The sequence below is a fragment of the Podarcis muralis genome, chromosome 14 (assembly GCF_964188315.1).
Source record: "Podarcis muralis chromosome 14, rPodMur119.hap1.1, whole genome shotgun sequence".
Lineage (NCBI taxonomy): Eukaryota > Metazoa > Chordata > Lepidosauria > Squamata > Lacertidae > Podarcis > Podarcis muralis.
Genome location: NC_135668.1, coordinates 14,049,054 through 14,069,404, shown reverse-complemented (window position 1 = coordinate 14,069,404; position 20,351 = coordinate 14,049,054). Strand labels below are relative to the sequence as shown.

The window sequence follows — 20,351 nt, the reverse complement described above, 5'->3', positions numbered from 1 at the left end:
TTCCATCATGATTCTGTTCCAACAATCCGTTTCTTTGTAGCTCCCAGCCACTTTAATATTCCCAGTCACTTTGTTTCAAAAAGGTCAATTTTAATGTAGCTTTTTTTAGTCCGAAAAAGTACCAATAACACAGTCCCAAGTCTTTGCCTCCCGTTTGACAGCTCTTTTGACAGCTGTCAAACTCTTTATTCTTTTTCCTCGGGCTCTCACGCAGGGCGCTCCCGGGTCCAAGGGGGGGGGATTACCAGGAGAAAAGGAAACTTTCAAAATTCTCTCTTTTCCACTCCAGCACAATAACTTTGTCATCCAATTCGTGAGAGTTATCTTTTTAAAGCCAAAGTCTTTCCGCCTTAGTACTCCTCTCTTTGCTTTGAATCTTTCTGTGGGGGGGGGGGGTGCGGACTTCCTTTTAACACACCCCCGATCGTACTCAATTTTGGGTATAAAAACTTTTAATGCCAAAATTCCCTTCTACTCACGGGTTATTTGTTTCAGTCCAAATTTCAGGAAGAAAGATAGCGCTCTCCGATCATGGCTCGCGGCTTCGCTCCGCCAAGGCAGCGATCGACTCTCAGCACCACGCCACTCTCCGGTCCACTCCGTAGCCTTTAAAAAGGCTCTTCGCGGGTCAGGGAGGGCGATTAAGGTGCCCACCGAGTCACCATGTCCGCAGGCTTCCGCGCCTGCGGTTTCTAAGGGTCCCCGTGTCGCCGGCACGGCAAGACCCGTCCTTAGCGGAGCCGATTCCCTCCAGAGCTCGGAGGGAATCCGCCATTACCCGTTCGCGCTATCCCGGAAGTCGGCACATTGCGAATTATATTTCTTAGGTCCTTATAAAAATTCAGCAGTATTCAATGTGAATTTATCCTAAGGTATACACTTGTATGCAATTTTGCCCATTATAAATTTCTGCAAAGCAAATTCCCCTCATGTTATGTTCACTAATACAGTCATACCTCGGGTTACAGACGCTTCGGGTTGCGCGATTTCGGGTTGCGCACCACAACGAACCCGGAAGTACCAGACCGGGTTACTTCTGGGTTTCGGTGCTTGCACATAAGTGCTAAATCGCGCTTTGTGCATGCGCAGAAGCACCAAATCGCAACCCGCACGTGAACAGATACGGTGCTGAGGGTTGTGAACCTGCTTCCCACACGGATCACGTTCGCAACCCAAGCGTCCACTGTATGGGCATTTTTTATACATGCTTTATTCTAATGTACAGTGGTACCTCAGGTTAAGAACTTAATTCGTTCCGGAGGTCCGTTCTTAACCTGAAACTGTTCTTAACCTGAAGCACTACTTTAGCTAATGGGGCCTCCTGCTGCCGCTGCACCGCCGGAGCACGATTCTGTTCTCATCCTGAAGCAAAGTTCTTAAGCCGAGGTACTATTTCTGGCTCAGGTCTGTAACCTGAAGTGTATGTAACCTGAAGCGTATGTAACCCGAGGTACCACTGTATGTAGTTTTGTACACAATACATGGCTGGAGAACAGCAGAGCAAAATTCAGAGAAGTGCAAATTCTGATGGATTGCTGCCTTTTGGTTCTCACATGGTGCGAGTTACAATGATTTGTCTTTAAAAGTGTAGTGAATCAAATGTCTCCCTAGCCTACAGCTGAATGCGTGCTCCGACTCCATATAGGGCAGCTGCAGATTATGTTCACCACCTGGCGACAAATTTTAATATTTCAAAATGCGTAAACTCAGCCCAAGTCCTGGATGTTCTATTTCTAGATGAGAACAGCAACCCACACCCCGCCCGGTGAGTGATCTTTCCAGGTCAAGAAGCATTTGTTCTTCTAGATGCAATGCAAAAAGACAGGAATGTTGCAGCCCCCTAGGTATCAAAAATGAAGGCCAAAACTGAGACAATTAATACGTGGGTGAGCAGCATTCAATCCTACCCTGTTAACAGGAGAACATCTTGTCTCAGGCAAAAATGATCTGAGGGAGACTCTCTCTGATTGCTTGCTTAAAATCCCGCGATGAAGTATTGTTCTTTAAAAAAAATTAATCAATTTTATTTGATTTTACAAATGAAAAGTTATAATACCACCAAATACATATCCGTATAAAGAGATTTCTCTAAATCTCGAGACTTCCCTCCCATCCCAGCCATGGGTCCTATTGTCAACATTTCTAACTGTATTTTATTTCATAGTCTATATTTTATATCTGTCCATATTGTCCATTGTATTTGTTACACTACAAGTGTTATTAGAATCCTGCTAATGTTCTCATCTGCTTACAGTGGTCTCCTAAATAAATTATAGTGTTCTTATTTTAATTTAAATGAGGCTTACAAACTTCGAAACGTACCGGTAAATTTCTCCCCCAGCAGACCTAAAGGGTAAAGGTAAAGGGACCCCTGACCATTAGGTCCAGTCACGGACGACTCTGGGGTTGCGGTGCTCATCTCGCTTTATTGGCCGAGGGAGCCGGCATACAGCATGACCAGCATGACTAAGCCTCTTCTGGCAAAGCAGAGCAGCGCACGGAAACGGCATTTACCTTCCCGCCGGAGCGGTACCTATTTATCTACTTGCACTTTGATGTGCTTTCGAACTGCTAGGTTGGCAGGAGCAGGGACCGAGCAACGGGAGCTCACCCCGTCGTGGGGATTTGAACCGCCAACCTTCTGATCGGCAAGCCCCAGGCTCAGTGGTTTAACCCACAGCGCTACCCAAGTCCCAGCAGACCTAGCACCACCTAATTAAAATTATGCACATTGGGTCTTTTTGAGCAAATTTATATACACCCCACCCCTGCTCAGCTGTGAGAGAGAACTTCTCAAGATTGTTCTGTCTGGAATGCCAGTGGGAGAGGAATGCGATGCATGGGAGGTAACTATTAATATTAGGAACTTGCTGCCCACTGGGATGGAGGCAGGAGGAGAAGAGGGAGAGCCACATTTTTACCTCACTGGGCTCCACAACCGCCACATTGCCAGCTCCGACTTTTCGCTTCATCCGTGCGCTCATAGAGACCCCGCCGGTGCCTCCTCCTAACACAAGCACCTCGTAGTAATCCTTCGAAGCAGACCTGGCTGTGGTGTGCAACTGGGACGATCTCATTTTCTGAACCCCCTGCCTCAGCAAAGGCACCATGGGACGCACACCGGCACACGAAGACACCAATCCAACTGTTGCCATCTTGGGACAGCGTCAAATCTGCGAAGCGTTAAGGAGAGATGTGAGTGGTGAAAACATTGGTTTACATTACCATTTGGGTACCGTCAGGGACCATGCTGAGGGCTGCCTTCCTCTTGATCCTGATCCTGAATCTTCCCAGGAGCAGGAAGACAGTACAGTGGTACCTCGGGTTAAGTACTTAATTCATTCCAGAGGTCCGTTCTTAATCTGAAACTGTTCTTAACCTGAAGCACCACTTTCAACACCAGTCTTGAAAGACCTACACTGGCTCCCAGTATGTTTCCGAGCACAATTCAAAGTGTTGGTGCTGACCTTTAAAGCCCTAAATGGCCTTGGTCCAGTATACCTGAAGGAGCATCTCCACCCCCATCGTTCAGCCCGGACACTGAGGTCCAGCGCCGAGGGCCTTCTGGCGGTTCCCTCGCTGCAAGAAGCCAAGTTACAGGGAACCAGGCAGAGGGCCTTCTCAGTAGTGGCAACCGCCCTGTGGAACACCCTCCCACCAGATGTCAAAGAGAAAAATAACTACCAAACTTTTAGAAGACATCTAAAGGCAGCCCTGTTTAGGGAAGCTTTTAAAGTTTAATATATTATTGTATTTTAGTGTTTTGTTGGAAGCCACCCAGAGTGGCTGGGGGATTATTATTATTATTATTATTATTATTATTATTATTATTATTATTATATTTCGCTAAGGGGGCCTCCTGCTGCTGCCGCACCGCCAGAGAACGATTTCTGTTCTCATCCTGAAGCAAAGTTCTTAACCCAAGGTACTATTTCTGGGTTAGCGGAGTCTGTAACCTGAAGCGTATGTAACCCAAGGTACCACTGTATAGATCTGGAACAGTGGTTTGCAGAGGGGCATAGTTTAGAAAGCAGAAGCTGGGAAATACTGGGAAATACAGCTAGCAGAAGAAACACCAGAAGAGAGAAAGTTAACAGATTCACTGTCTCTGGATAGTATCCACCTCCCTTCCCCAAAGTCCCGGAGAGCTCAGAAAGTGGCAGAACAGAAAACGCAGTGGCTCCAAGCTCAGGTTACAAGACGTAGAAGTGACAAAGATTAATAGGGATGGAGGGGGGAACACCACCATTCCTAGGAGATGGGTTCTTTTTCTCTCGCTGTGATTATTAAAGTTTCTAACTGGTAGGAAGACTTCTTTTCCTTTGTTCTGTTTATCTACTGCCACGAGGGAGGAATAATAATAATAATAATTTATTATTTATACCCCGCCCATCTGGCTGAGTCTCCCCAGCCACTCTGGGTGGCTTCCAATCAAGTCTTAAAAACAATACAGCATTCAATATTAAAAACTTCCCTGAACAGGGCTGCCTTCAGATGTCTTTTAAAGATAGGATAGCTGCTTATCACCTTCACATCTGAAGGGAGGGTGTTCCACAGGGCGGGTGCCACTACCAAGAAGGCCCTCTGTCTGGTTCCCTGTAACCTCACTTCTCGCAATGAGAAGCCCTCAGAGCTGGATCTCAGTGTCCGGGCTGAAGGATGGGGGTGGAGACGCTCCTTCAGGTATACAGGACTGAGGCCGTTTAGGGCTTTAAAGGTCAGCACCATCACTTTGAATTGTGCTCGGGAACGTACTGGGAGCCAATGCAGATCTCTCAGGACCAGTGTTATGTGGTCCTGGCGGCCCCTCCCAGTCACCAGTCTAGCTGCCGCATTCTGGATTAACTGCAGTTTCCGGGTCACCTTCAAAGGTAGCCCCACGTAGAGCGCGTTGCAGGGAAGCCAATTCCCTGAAGCCTGACAGGTACCGCTCCTATCACAGGTTCTGTGGGTAGAGCCATGAGTGCGAGCTGCCCGAAGGCGCTATACAAACAGATGTTGATAACCTGGAATACTCGGGTGCCGTGTCAAAGGTCACATCCACAGTGTTCCTTTAAAGCAGCGGTTCTCAACCTGTGGGTCCCCAGATGTTGTTGGACTACAACTCCCATCATCCCTGAGCTCTGGCCTTGCTAGTTAGGGGTGATGGGAGTTGTAGTTCAACAACATCTGGGGACCCACAGGTTGAGAAAGGCTGCTTTCAGAGTAAGCACTACACATTTATTTATTTTTGAAATAATTTTTATTTGATTTAACAAGTGTAGAGTTATAGCAACACCAAATACATATCCATATTTAGAGATTTCACTGAAGCTCCAGACTTCCTGCCTTCCCCTCCATGGGTCCCATTGTCAACATTTTCAACTGCGTATTATTTTATAATCTATATTTTGTATGTGTCCATATTATTTCTTACATTACAAGTGTTATTAAAATCCTGCTAATGTTTTCCTCTGCTTACAGTGGTCTCCTAAATAAATTATATATTCTCCCCCATTCTTTCTTGAAGTTTTTGTTTTCTTGGCTCCCTAGCCTTCCGGTCAGTTTTGCCATTTCAGCGTAGTCCAACAGCTTAGTTTGCCATTCTTCTCTGGTACCAGAAAGCACCACACATTTAAAGCAGCATCATACCACTTTAAGCAGTTCCTCCACCATCACCCAAATCCTGGTGAATTCTATAAATTCTCCTCAAAATCATTTCTCCTGCATCTTCCCCGTCTTACCTTAATGGCACATGTTAATTTATCGTTAACAGCTATATCCCACACCTCTTTATACCATTTCTTCCATTTTGTATTCTGCTTGCCCCTTCCACTTCCTAGCTATAATAATTTGCGCAGCTGCCAATAAATTTGTGAGCAGGACCTTCCTAGCCTGCGAACCTTCCACCCCATCGTAAATTGATAATAATGCTAAGGTAAATGTAAAGGGGCCCCTGACCATTAGGTCCAGTCGTGACCGACTCTGGGGTTGCGGCGCTCATCTCACTTTATTGGCCGAGGGAGCCGGCGTACAGCTTCCAGGTCATGTGACCAGCATGACTAAGCCGCTTCTGGCGAACCAGAGCAGCTCACGGAAACGCCGTTTACCTTCCCGCCGGAGCGGTACCTATTTATCTACTTGCACTTTGACGTGCTTTCGAACTGCTAGGTTGGCAGGAGCAGGGACCGAGCAACGGGAGCTCACCCCTTCACTGGGATTTGAACCGCCGACCTTCTGATCAGCAAGTCCTAGGCTCTGTGGTTTAACCCACAGCGCCACCCATAATGCTACCTCTGGACTTTTGGTCAGCTTTAACCCAGTGATTTCTGTTATCTCCTTAAACACCCTTTGCCCCCCCCCCCCAATGTACATATTTCTATCCCCACCACCTGTGAACATAATTTTAAACACTTCTGTCGCATTCCCCCTCCTTTACTCATCTTTTTCTAAACTAAAAAGTCCTGAATGTCGCAACTTTTCCACCCAAGGGAGTTGCTCCCTATTATTCTATTTTCCCTCGCCCTGCAGACTTCTCCTGACAGGAGGAAGTTGGGGAAAGTGGATGACGTTCAGTGAAATTTCGCAAGGCTGCTATATTTGATATACACAGAGCATTCATGTTGTACTCGGGACAAATGACTCAGCTCTTTCGACCGTTTCCTTCTCCTTTCCAGACGCAGGCTTTGCAAAGCAGGCTCAGAGATCTTTTGCCACCTCGCATCCACCCCCCTGAATTTAATTCCTTAAACGTTGGGGGCAAAGAGACTATCTGGTGGCTAAAACAAGAGTCTTGTGGCACCTTAAAGGCTATCCCAAATTTATTATGCCTAAAGCTTTTGTGGACTGCAGTCGGCTTCATTAGTCATATCAGATGAAGGAAGTAGATTGTGTTGTTTTTGCTGGAAAAACCCAGCGTGATGTTTAAGAGGCCATTAGTTCGGATCAATTCTGGATAAGCCGCAAAATAAACAACTTTAGTAGCACTAATGAGCCAAACTTAATGGAATGCCAGCAAATCTATGCATTTAAACCAGGGTTAGGGCTGGCCGAGGGATGCAATTTTCAGATTGGGAAAGGTTATGGAAAACTGACTTACATTTTTCGGCATGCATGAAAGAAATGAAAATGATGTACAGATGGTATTTGACTCGTAGTAAACTAGCAAAAATGTATAAGACAGGTACAAATATCTGCTGGAAATGTAAAGAAATAAGGCACCTTTTACCATATGTGGTGGAAGTGTAAGGTTAAAAAAAGCATTCTGGGAAATGATATACTGTATAATGAGTTGAAAAAAATGTTTAAACTAACTTTTATTTTAAAAAACAACAACCAGAGGCTTTTCTGTTAGGAATTGTAGGTGCTGATATTCCAAAGGAGCAGAAAAGACTTTTTCTGTATGTGACGACAGCCGCACGGATGCTACTAGCCCAGAGATGGAAAGAAGATCAAGTCCCTACCAGAGAAGAATGGCAAATTAAACTGTTGGACTACGCTGAAATGGCGAAACTGACTGGAAAGCTCAGGAACCAGGAAGACCAAAACTTCAAAAAGAATGGGAAAAATTTATAATTTAGCTTGGATGAAAACATTAGCAGGATTGCAATAAGACTTGTAATGTAGCAAATACTATGGACAAAATGGAGTGACTTAAAACATGGACTGTTGGAAAATATGCAGTAGAAAAGGTTAATAATAGGACCCATGGAAGGAAAGGTGGGAAGTCTAGAGATTCGAAGGAATCTTTAAATGTGGATGTGCATGTTTGTAGTGTTATAATTTTATACTAAGGGACGCGGGTGGCGCTGTGGGTTAAAGCCTCAGTGCCTAGGACTTGCCGATCGAAAGGTCGGCGGTTCAAATCCCCGCGGCGGGGTGCGCTCCCGCTGCTCGGTCCCAGCGCCTGCCAACCTAGCAGTTCGAAAGCACCCCCGGGTGCAAGTAGATAAATAGGGACCGCTTACTGGCGGGAAGGTAAATGGCGTTCCGTGTGCTGCGCTGGCTCGCCAGATGCAGCTTGTCACGCTGGCCACGTGACCCGGAAGTGTCTGCGGACAGCGCTGGCCCCCGGCCTCTTGAGTGAGATGGGCGCACAACCCCAGAGTCTGTCAAGACTGGCCCGTATGGGCAGGGGTACCTTTACCTTTTACCTTTAATTTTATACTTGTGAAATCAAATAATTTTTTTTAAAAAAAATCCCGCATTGCAGGGGGCTGGACTAGATGATGCTCAAAGTCCTTTCCAACTCTACAAGGCGATGATTCTATGAGACTGAAGAATTGATGCTTTTGAATTATGGTGCTGGAGGAGACTCTTGAGAGTCCCATGGACTGCAAGAAGATCAAACACATCCATTCTAAAGGAAATCAGCCCTGAGTGCTAACTGGAAGGACAGATCCTGAAGCTGAGGCTCCAATACTTTGGCCACCTCATGAGAAGAGAAGGCTCCCTGGAAAAGACCCTGATGTTGGGAAAGATGGAGGGCACAAGGAGAAGGGGACGACAGAGGACGAGATGGTTGGACAGTGTTCTCAAAGCTACAAGCATGAGTCTGACCAAACTGCGGGAGGCAGTGGAAGACAGGAGTGCCTGGTGTGCTCTGGTCCATGGGGTCACGAAGAGTCGGACACGACTAAACGACTAAACAACAACATGAGACTGACCAGATTACTGAACAGAGGGGAAATGTCCTTTGGCTGGGTGCTGATTTGAACATGGATGCTGCTCGCTGATGGAAAATATATTTATTTTACTTTTCTTCACCCATCTCATTAGAACAGCAAGGCCATGGTTATGGGAAACCAAATGTTTTGTATGTGCTTTGATTTGCAGAATGCACACACATTATTATTATTATTATTATTATTATTATTATTATTAGGTGGTTTACTGAGACTTCCCAGTGATTTTAAAGTGGTTCCCCCCAAAAGGGAGACCACCGTGTTAGAGGGTATAAAACTATGGCTGGACTCGCTGTTCGAAGCTCAAAAATTAAAGCTAACTTTTGGACTAGTTTTATAGTTAGACAGCAATAAAAGCACAATCCTTTCTCCCCTTTTAGCAGTGGAAGCGTAAACATATAAACCAACAGCATATGCTCCATATCTCCATCATTGCCCTGTAAATAAAGCTCTTGCTATCAAACTCGTGCTCAGTGAAAAGGGGATGACTGCAAGTTTCCTTCCCCACCAGGCTCTGTGGCTTAATGATTAAACAGCAGCTTCCTTCAAATTGTAAAAAAGTGGTGGAAAGCACGCAATATAATCCCCACAGTCCTCTGTGTGCAACAGTTCAGTAGACCCAAGAGCAGCTGTCCCAAGATTGATTGCAACAGAGAAAAAATTTGGTGCCCACCTGGATTTTATAGAGAGCAAAATGCTGTCCACTCCCAGCAGCATCTTGTGGACTAGAAACTTGAACGGACTTATTCTACTTGGCTGCTTTTTTTTTTTTGGTAATAATTTTTATTAGTTTTCAATTACAATAATCCAATAATAGCCTCATTATATCAGACAAATTATAGTACAAGTTACAGGTAGGTAGCCATGCTGGTCTGCCGTAGTCGAAACAAAAAAATAAATAAATAAAAATCCTTCCAGTAGCACCTTAGAGGCCAACTAAGTTTGTTCTTGGTATGAGCTTTTGTGGCGCTGTGGGTTAAACCACAGAGCCTAGGACTCGCTGATCAGAAGGTCGGCAGTTCGAATGCCCGCAACGGGGTGAGCTCCCGTTGCTTGGTCCCTGCTCCTGCCAACCTAGCAGTTCAAAAGCATGTCAAAGTGCAAGTAGATAAATAGGTACCGCTCCGACGGGAAGGTAAACGGTGTTTCCGTGCACTGCTCTGGTTCGCCAGAAGCGGCTTAGTCGTGCTGACCACATGACCCGGAAGCTGTATGCCGGATCCCTCGGCCAATAAAGCGAGATGAGCGCCGCAACCCCAGAGTCGGTCACGACTGGACCTAATGGTCAGGGTTCCTTTACCTTTAAGGTGCTACTGGAAGGAATTTTTAAAAATTAAATTATAATACAGTTCCTAATATCAATCATTCAAACACCAAATTACCGTATTTTTCGCCCCATAGGACGCATCTAGGTTTTTTGGGGGGGAAATAAAGAAAAAAAATTATTTCCCCCCCAGGCGCGGGGCTGGCGCGGGGGAAGCCCGAGCTTCCCCCGACCCCAGCCCCCAGAACAGACTGCTATCCGCAAGCCTAGGGAGCCCAGCGCGACTTCGCGCCGGGCTCCGGATGGCTGCGCAGAGCTGCGCGAAGCCCAGGGCTGCAGTGCGCACCTCCGCGCAGCCGTCACGCCGGGCTCCCGAGGGCTGCGCAAAGCTTCCTGAAGCCTGGAGAGCAAGAGGGGTCGGCGCGCACTGACCCCTCTCGCTCTCCAGGCTTCAGCAAAAGCCTGCATTCACCCCATAGGACGCACACACATTTCCCTTTCATTTTTGGAGGGGAAAAAGTACGTCCTATAGGGCGAAAAATATGGTATATAATTTAGGTGCCCCCCTCCAGCGTGCTAGAATTTATGGTTTGACAATTTACTTTATTTCTGCGTTCCAAAATCTTATTGATCTCAGTTACATTCCAGTCATCATAGTAACCCCTTATACAACAGCTGCAGTATTTATAACTTCTTTTCGTGGTGACACATTAAATGGTTTATAAGTCTACAAGTGAAAATCTCATACTGTATCCTTGTTCTTCCTGTGTGTGACATTTATTCTGTCCATATTGTTTCTTCCTGTCCTTGGAAAATATTACATCTATCTTTTACCAGTTGTTGCTCCTATACGTCATGCCTTGCGTGGAGCTGATGTCCCGATGCTATGCCAAAATTACTTGGCTGCTTTTTGACAAAAATCCAGCAGGTGGATATGGAACAACTGATTGGTTCAAAATTGGGAAAGGAGTATGACAAGGCTGTATATTGTCTCCCTGCTTATTTAACTTATATGCAGAATTCATCATGCGAAAGGCTGGGCTGGATGAATCCCTAGCCGTAATTAAGATTGCCAGAAGAAATATCAACAACCTCAGATATGCAGATGATACAACCTTGATGGCAGAAAGTGAGGAGGAATTAAAGAACCTTTTAATGAGGGTGAAAGAGGAGAGCGCAAAATATGGTCTGAAGCTCAACATCAAAAAAACGAAGATCATGGCCACTGGTCCCATCACCTCCTGGCAAATAGAAGGGGAAGAAATGGAGGCAGTGAGAGATTTTACTTTCTTGGGCTCCATGATCACTGCAGATGGTGACAGCAGCCACGAAATTAAAAGATGCCTGCTTCTTGGGAGAAAAGCAATGACAAACCTAGACAGCATATTAAAAAGCAGAGACATCACCTTGCCGACAAAGGTCCGTATAGTTAAAGCTATGTTTTTCCCAGTAGTGATGTATGGAAGTGAGAGCTGGACCATCAAGAAGGCTGATCGCTGAAGAATTGATGCTTTTGAATTCTGGTGCTGGAGGAGACTCTTGAGAGTCCCTTGGACTGCAAGAAAATCAAACCTCTCCATTCTGAAGGAAATCAGCCCTGAGTGCTCACTGGAAGGACAGATCCTGAAGCTGAGGCTCCAATACTTTGGCCACCTCATGAGAAGAGAAGACTCCCTGGAAAAGACCCTGATGTTGGGAAAGATGGAGGGCACAAGGAGAAGGGGACGACAGAGGACGAGATGGTTGGACAGTGTTCTCGAAGCTACAAACATGAGTCTGACCAAACTGGGGGAGGCAGTGGAAGACAGGAGTGCCTGGCGTGCTCTGGTCCATGGGGTCACAAAGAGTCGGACACGACTAAACAACACCACCACCTTTTCTCAGCGTGAAACTCGAGTGAGGGAGAACCTATGCTCTGCACTACGGTTCAACATGCGATAGCAGACAGATGGTGGAAATCAGGAAAACTTGGCCTTCTATTTCATCCCACCCCTACAGACCATAACGGTGATATGTTTAGTTTGGAAGAATTATGGCTGCAGAGACAGCAGCCAGAGGTCAGGTAAACACACATATAAAAGCGTCTTCTGGATGGCGAGAATGTTTGATGTAAAGCAGAGACGTTGTCCTCCAAGGTCTTGTTTATGCTACATACAGCCCAGCTCAATGCCAAGTAAGCAAAAGGCTGCAATTTACTGCTGAGCAATACAGAGCTGAAGTTGACTCCTGTTAGCGCTGGAGCTATTTAGCAGGGATAGGGGACCATCTTGGCTGCCTCTTAGTGCAGACCCAGGCCATTGAGCCTGAACTTACCGTACATCATCTTCTTTGGCAATCACTCGTAGCCGAGTAAGATTGTCTTCCATAAACACAGTTTTAACTATGAGTCCGTAAGTGACTGTGGAGGCCAGTTCTGGATCCACACATCCTTTGACAGTGGGGACATAGGTTTTGGGCGGGAGTTGATCACAGTCAGGGCCGGATTTAGGTTTGATGAGGCCCTAAGCTACTGAAGGTAATGCAACCCCTTTATATGTTCAGCTGTCCTTTGTCAACAACTAATTTTTGCTGTTTTTTTGTGTTGAATATATGCTCTATGGCAGTGTTTCCCAACCTTTTTTGGGCAAAGGCATACTTCTTTCATGAAAAAAATCTCGAGGCACACCACCATTAGAAAATGTTAAAAAATTTAACTCTGTGCCTATATTGACTATATAAAAAGTACAGTGGTGCCTCGCAAGACGAAATTAATTCGTTCCGCAAGTCTCTTCGTCTTGCGAGTTTTTCGTCTTGCGATGCACGGTTTCCCATAGGAATGCATTGAAAATCAATTAATGCATTCCTAGGGAAACCGCCTTCAGACCAGGTCCGGGGACAGTCTGTCCCCCGACCTCTTCTGAAGGCTGGGGGGGGGGGACAAGGGCTTTTCTTCCCACTGCCAGCCTTCAGAAGGCTGTTCTGAAGGCTGGCGGTGGGAAGAAAAGCCCTTCTTCCCACCTCCCGCCCCGCAAGCTCCGGGGACAGGAGGGCTTTGCTGCTGACCGCCAGCATTTTAAAAGCCCCTGCTGTCCCGGGGCGATTTTAAAATGCTGGCGGGCGGGAGCGAAGTCTCCGCTGCCCCGAGGAGATTTTAAAATGCTGGGGGTCGGCAGCGAACGCTTCGCTCCCGCCCGCCAGCATTTTAAGATCGCCCGGGGCAGCGGAGAAGTCTCCGCTGTCCCGGGAAGGCAGGCGGGGGGAGCAAAGACTTTTGCCCCCGCCTGCCTTCAGAAGAGGTCCAGGACCTCGTTCCGATGCCCGGCGGCGGGGTGCGAGGTTCCCGCCCCACCGCCCGGCATCGGGGCATCGTTCCGATGCCCGGCGGCGGGGGGAGAGGTTCCCGCCCCACCGCCCGGCATCGGGGCATCGTTCCGATGCCCGGCGGCGGGGTGCGAGGTTCCCGCCCCACCGCCCCGCTTCGGGGCAGCGTTCCGAAGCAGGGCGGCTGGGGCAGGTGTTCCCGCCCCCCCGCCCCGCTTCGGAGCACCGGGAGAAGCGATCTCCCCGCAGCCCCTTGCTTCAAAAGAGGTCCGGGGGCAGCGGGGAAGAAGCGCTTCCCGCTGCCCCCGGACCTCTTTTGAAGCAAGGGGCTGCGGGGAGATCGCTTCTCCCCGCAAAGCCTTGCTTCAAAAGAGGTCCGGGGGCAGCGCGAAGCGCTTCCCGCTGTCCCCGGACCTCTTTTGAAGCAAGGGGCGGTGGGGAGAAGCAATCTCGGGCGCCGCGGCGCGCAGGCGCACTGCTCGCTCCTCTTTCCGCGCAGGCGCCTTGTCTCGCTCTTTCGCCTCCTTTTCTTTCTCTCTCGATGGTCCGCCTACAAAGGAGCGAGGGAGGCGCCCGCCATGTTTGGATTTGCATCCAGCAGGAGATGCCGCCGCCGCCCCGCCTCTCCCGCCTCCCTCCCACGGCACACCAGGCAAGGTCTCACGGCACACCAGTGTGCCGCGGAACACCGGTTGGGAAACACTGCTCTATGGTATTTTATGGACCTAGGTAAAGGGACCTTTACGTGGCCGACTCTGGGGTTGAGGCACTCATCTCGCTTTATTGGCCGAGGGAGCCTGCATACAGCTTCCGGGTCATGTGGCCAGCATGACTAAGCCGCTTCTGGCGAACCAGAGCAGTTCACGGAAACGCCGTTTACCTTCCCGCCGGAGCGGTACCTATTTATCTACTTGCACTTTGATGTGCTTTCGAACTGCTAGGTTGGCAGGAGCAGGGACCGAGCAACGGGAGCTCACCCCGTCGCGGGGATTCGAACCGCCAACCTTCTGATCGGCAAGTCCTAGGCTCTGTGGTTTAACCCACAGCGCTACCTCCGTCCCTAGTTTATGGACCTCGTAGGTATCTAAAGCCATTTGCACATAACAAAATATGCAGGTGCGTCTTACCCATAGAGGCTAGTGGCGCTGAGGTTCCACCACCCCTTTCCTAAAAGCTGCCTATATGCCCTTTTCTTGCACAAGAAAAGCTTTTCCTGCCACAGGGAAGGGCAGAACAGAAGTTGATGTAAGCTTATATTTGATTATCCAAGGCCAACGGTCCTAAGTTTGTTTCTTTAGCTTCCTTGCCACACCCTGGGGTTTCAATAAACCATTCAGCTGCAGTCCTGTACACATTTCCTTACAGAGGAAGTGCCTTCCACCAGGCTCCATCAAGCCCAGCAGTGCCTACTCGGGCTGTCAGCAACAATCCTATCACCTGACACTTTAGACTTTTCACGAGAGATGCCAGGAATTGAACCCAGAACCTTCCCTATACAAAGCACATGCTCTCCCACTAAGCTACAGCTTTTTCGAAAGAAGTGCAATGCAATTTGAGTGTAAAGGTCAGTAGACGCAGACTTCTAGGGTTACCACCACTTTCTGAAAGAAATGCTATGCTATTTTTATTTTTTTAAAGGATAGTAAAGGCAGCACAGCCTTCCCCATTATATCACCTCTATTCTGGGGGGAGGGGGGGCACGCTCCACCTGCTGAATTCCTGTCTGTCATGTAAGGGGGGCGGGAATCACACACCCAGCAAACTTAATGGCTTCTCAATGCTCTACATAAAGTGGGAGAGGGGCAAGTACTTCCTCCTTACAGACAAACCAATGGTTTTATGATAGCTTCCATAAACATGGCTGAGCAGACCATCAGCTGCACAGACTACCTTGTAAAAAAGGTAAAGGTACCCCTGCCTGTACGGGCCATTCTTGACAGACTCTAGGGTTGTGCGCCCATCTCACTCAAGAGGCCGGGGCCAGGGCTGTCCGGAGACACTTCCGGGTCACGTGGCCAGCGTGACAAAGCTGCATCTGGCGAGCCAGCGCAGCACACGGAACGCCGTTTACCTTCCCGCCAGTAAGCGGTCCCTATTTATCTACTTGCACCCGGGGGTGCTTTCGAACTGCTAGGTTGGCAGGCGCTGGGACCGAGCAGCGGGAGCGCACCCCGCCGCGGGGATTCGAACCGCCGACCTTTCGATCGGCAAGCCCTAGGTGCTGAGGCTTTTACCCACAGCGCCACCCGCGTCCCATTTAGACTACCTTGTAGCAATTCCTAAAAAGAATACAGTGGTACCTCGGGTTAAGTACTTAATTTGTTCTGGAGGTCCGTTCTTAACCTGAAACTGTTCTTAAACTGAAGCACCGCTTTAGCTAATGGGCCCTCTTGCTGCTGCTGCCACCGCGCCGCCAAGGCACAATTTCTGTTCTCATCCTGAAGCAAAGTTCTTAACCCGAGGTACTATTTCTGGGTTAGCGGAGTCTGTAACCTGAAGCGTATGTAACCCGAGGTACCACTGTATTTCTGTATTTATTCATACAGTGGGAGCTCCATTTGCGCACGTGATCCGTTCCAGAGCTCCAGTTGGATCCTGAGGAATTTGCAACTTGAGGTGCCTGTTCTGCGCATGCGCGCGGTGCGGTAGAGCGCTTCTGCGCATGCACGAGGGGCGAAAGCCGGAAAAATACTTCCGGGTTTGCTGCGTTCGCATCCTGAAAGATACACAACCAGAGGTGTGCATATCTAGAGTATGATATCTACTGTATCTACTTGAGGCCAGTAAGCACTTTGCAAGTCTAAAAACCAATCTTGTTGTTGGCATCCGTCGGTCTCGAAAGACAACAGAGCGCTGCTCCAGGGGCGAAGTCGAACAGCTGTGTGGGGAGCACCAAATTGACCTCCCCGGGGCGCAAGCCTGGGCAGTGTGTGGAGGTCCTGGGCTGCCCAGACAACAAGACCCCCTTCTCAGCCTCGCTGACGTGGTCCAAAGGAAAGCAGAGCAATATGTTTGGTACCAGCTTGGCTGAAGGAGTTGCCGGAAGAAGAAGATGGAGGAGGAGGAGGAGGAGGAGGAGGAGGAGGAGGAGGGGAGTTTAGATTTGACATCCCGCTTTATCACTACCCTAAGGAGTCTCAAAGCGGCTAACATTCTCCTTTCCCTTCCTCGCCCACAGCAAACACTCTGTGAGGTGAGTGGGGCTGAGAGACTTCAGAGAAGTGTGACTAGCCCAAGGTCACCCAGCAGCTGCATGTGGAGGAGCAGGGAAGCGAACCCGGCTCCCCAGATTACGAGACTACCGCTCTTAACCGCTACACCACACTGGCGTACAAGGCACCAACCAACTGTTTTAGGGACTCCACTATGGGTTTGTGTAGGGTTGACTCTGCAGCCTTTTTCTTTTCCCAAATACATTGGTACCTTGGGTTACATACGCTTCAGGTTACATACGCTTCAGGTTACAGATTCCACTAACCCAGAAATAGTACGTCGGATTTAGAACTTTGCTTCAGGATGAGAACAGAAATCGTGCTCCAGCGGCGCAGCGGCAGCAGGAGGCCCCATTAGGTAAAGTGGTGCTTCAGGTTAAGAACAGTTTCAGGTTAAGAACGGACCTCCGGAACGAATTAAGTACTTAACCCGAGGTACCACTATATATCCCTCAAGGCAGCAAGGGTTTAGGACCAGAGTTTTCCTTCCCCTAGATGGGCTCAGTGGCGAAGGTACATGCTCCGCTACTGGGGGTGGGGGCGTGGCTGGCGCCCCCGGGGTGTGGCGCACGCCCTGAGGGCGTGGCATGCCACCCATGGAGGTGTGGCACACATTCTGGGTGCGTGGAGCACTGCCTGTGGGGGTGTGGCACCCAGTGCATGCGGGGCTCCACAGCACATGTTCGCCGGGGGGGGGGGCAGCCAAGATGGCACCCTACCGTGGTGCCGGGGGCGGTCTGCTCTCTCCACCCCCCCGTTCCTCCGCCAATTGATGGGCTACCTTCCCAGGTTGACAAGTTCTTTCTGCCCTTCCCTTCCCTCTACAGCATGTGCAGAAACCGCCTTCTTGACCGTTGGACCCACAGGTCTGTTCAATCTGCCGGAGTCTGTCTTTGCATGCAGGGGAAGTCTCTAACTCACCAAGGGTTTGAGACCCATTGGGTATCCTTACCTGGTTTAGCCTGCCAATCAAAGCCATTTCTGGGGTTGTGGCCGCTGTCGCATGCTCACAGCTTCTAGCAGCCACAGGTGGGAGCTGAGTGTAGGGTGAGGACCAAACTTGGACAAACTACCCCAGAAGGAGCATGATGTGTCCCCTTCCCCGAACACCCTATACACGCCCCAAATCAATCACACAAGCAAATGTAAGTCTAGCAGCAGTAGTCTATCACTAGCAGCCAGCTGTAGATTACATGACTGCAATACTGTTCATGGACGAAAGCTCTGTAGTTGTGATATCCAAAAGGAACCTCAAAGGCTGTATACCTCCCGGTACCTGTTTTTTTAGAGACAGGTACAAGGCCCATGGGGACGTGGGTGGTGCTGTGGTCTAAACCACTGAGCCTAGGGCTTGCCAATCAGAAGGTCGGCGGTTTGAATCCCCGCAACGGGGTGAGCTCCCGTTGTTTGGTCCCTGCTCCTATCAACCTAGCAGTTTGTCAAAGTGCAAAGTAGATAAATAGGTACCACTCCGGCGGGAAGGTAAACGGCGTTTCAGTTCACCGCTCTGGTTTCGCCAGAAGCGGCTTAGTCATGCTGGCCACATGACCCAGAAAAACTGTCTGTGGACAAACGTTGGCTCCCTCAGCCAGTAAAGTGAGATGAGCACCGCAACTCCAGAGCTGTTCGCAACTGGACTTAACTGTCAGGGGTCCTTTACCTTTACCTTTACAAGGGTCATGCCCATCACACCCTGCTAGCAAACTTCCCAGAAACCTCTGGTGGAAATAGACTAGATGGACTTTGGTTTGAGCAGGCAAGTCTGTTTTACCGGCAATTCCAATACAGTGGTACCTCGGGTTACATATGCTTCAGGTTACATACGCTTCAGGTTACAGACTCCGTTAACCCAGAAATAGTGCTTCAGGTTAAGAACTTTGCTGCAGGATGAGAACAGAAATCGTGCTCCGGCGGCGCGGCAGCAGCAGGAGGCCCCATTAGCTAAAGTGGTGCTTCAGATTATGAACAGTTTCAGGTTAAGAACGGACCTCCGGAACGAATTAAGTACTTAACCCAAGGTACCACTGTACCAATACCAATACCAATAATAGATTTCAAATGATGTGAAACTGCAGGTAAAATGTGGCCTCTTAGAAGTCACAACCCTTTCCAGTCACCCAGGAAAGAAAGCTTCTCCTAACATGATGGAGCCTTGTCATGTCAAATACACACATCCCCAAAATAAAACAAAAATTAAAGGAACCCCCCCCCCAATACATGAGAAGTATTGCTCTCATTAACAATTAACCAACAAAATCACATAAAATTGAATATGATATTTTTTTTGCTCTGTCAACGCCGCCTAGTAGCTTACTGGGCTGCAGCCAAATCTCCACATGCTCAGAAACACTCTCTTCTGTTCCATTTGTCAGGAAGGAAGCCAGTCATTCCGGGGGTGGGGACCCTGTTGTGGCTGAACTCCCATCATCCCTGACCAGTGGCCCTGCTGCCTGGGCTTGATGGGATCCCAGTTCCCCCCACCTCTGACCCCAAGCCGAAAATCCTCTTGCCCTGCTGCTCCTCATTGCCCTCCAAACCCCTCAAACTCCCCCGGTGGAGTTTTGCTGGCGGGAAAAAAAGATCTGGCGACGGGCGGAGCTTCACCGGTTGAATTTCCACCTGGCGCAGCTGTTAAAAGCGCAGAGGGGAAAAAGGAGCGCTGCAAGAAGAAAGAAAGAAAGAAAGAAAGAAAGAAAGAAAGAAGGAAGGAAGGAAGGAAGGAAGGAAGGAAGGAAGGAAGGAAGGAAGGAAGGAAGGAAGAAGCAGGCAACTTCAACCCTGATCCCCCCAGGAAAGAAAACTCACCGGCCAGAGAGAGAGAAACCGACCTCCCAGTTCTGCTCTCCCTAATTTCAGAGCTGATGGCCGATGGCTGCGCAGCCTCCGCCCGCCTGTTGCGCAAGAGCTGCTCTTTCGCCTATCAGAGGGAAGAGCCCGGAGGGGCCGGGCGGAGGCCGGGGCTGAAGGCAAACAAACGCCGCTCCCTCTCCGGATCACACTTGCGCCCCGGCATGATGTTTCCCTGCGCAATAAATTCTGGGCGCTCCAGAAACGCCGGTGCGCTTAGGTGATTTTAGACTCTGGACTGCATGGAGTTATCTGTAAACACACGCACCCTCTTTTATTGGCTGGCAATAAGTTGCACCCAACTCAGTTTTACTCAAGAGTAGGCCCATTGGAATTAACACAGTTCGCGTAGGATCGTGGAGTTGGAAAGGACCCCGTGCGGTCATCTGGCCCAACCTGGTGCAAGGCAGGAATCACATACATATATATATGAATGGAAATGGTTTGTTGAATGTTTACAGATAAATTCTAAGCAGATGAAAACATTGGCAGGATTATTGCAATGACCTGCAGTTTTATAAGAGTATATATTTACAGAAGATGAATAAATGAGCAAACTAAGTTAATTTGGATATGCAGAAGATACTAAAAATAATTTTAAGGAACCGCAGGAAGAGGGGGAAGGAAGTCAAGTTTTGAAATGTCAAAATGATGGTAAAATCAGTGAAATGTGTAGAATTAGTGGAATGTATAAAATCGAAAAGTATAAAATAAATAGATAAATAAATAAATAAATAAATAAGAGTATTTTGTAATGATTTACTTGATTTAGGAGGGACGCAGGTGGTGCTGTGGGTTAAACCACTGAGCCTAGGGCTTGCCAATCAGAAGGTCGGCGGTTTGAATCCCTGCTACGGGGTGAGCTCCCGTTGCTTGGTCCCTGCTCCTGCCAACCTAGCAGTTCGAAAGCACGTCAAAGTTCAAGTAAATAAATAGGTACTGCTCTGGCAGGAAGATAAACGGCGTTTCCGTGCGCTGCTCTGGTTCGCCAGAAGCGGCTTAGTCATGCTGGCCACATGACCCGGAAGCTGTACGCCGGCTCCCTCGGCCAATAAAGTGAGATGA

The 20,351-nt window shown here is 48.7% G+C and overlaps 1 protein-coding gene across 1 annotated transcript in view; it reads right to left on the bottom strand.

The window, feature by feature from the left end:
• SQOR (sulfide quinone oxidoreductase) overlaps positions 1-19,445 on the bottom strand; it is a 37,137-nt gene extending 17,692 nt beyond the window's left edge. Inside the window, exons 1-2 of the mRNA XM_028706358.2 lie at positions 19,245-19,445; positions 2,922-3,173 (exon numbers count right to left, since the gene is read on the bottom strand). Of these exons, the coding sequence (XP_028562191.2) occupies positions 2,922-3,155 (234 nt within the window). The 5' untranslated portion in view covers positions 3,156-3,173; positions 19,245-19,445. The remainder of the gene's footprint in view (positions 1-2,921; positions 3,174-19,244) is intronic.
• Positions 19,446-20,351: the final 906 nt, after the last annotated feature.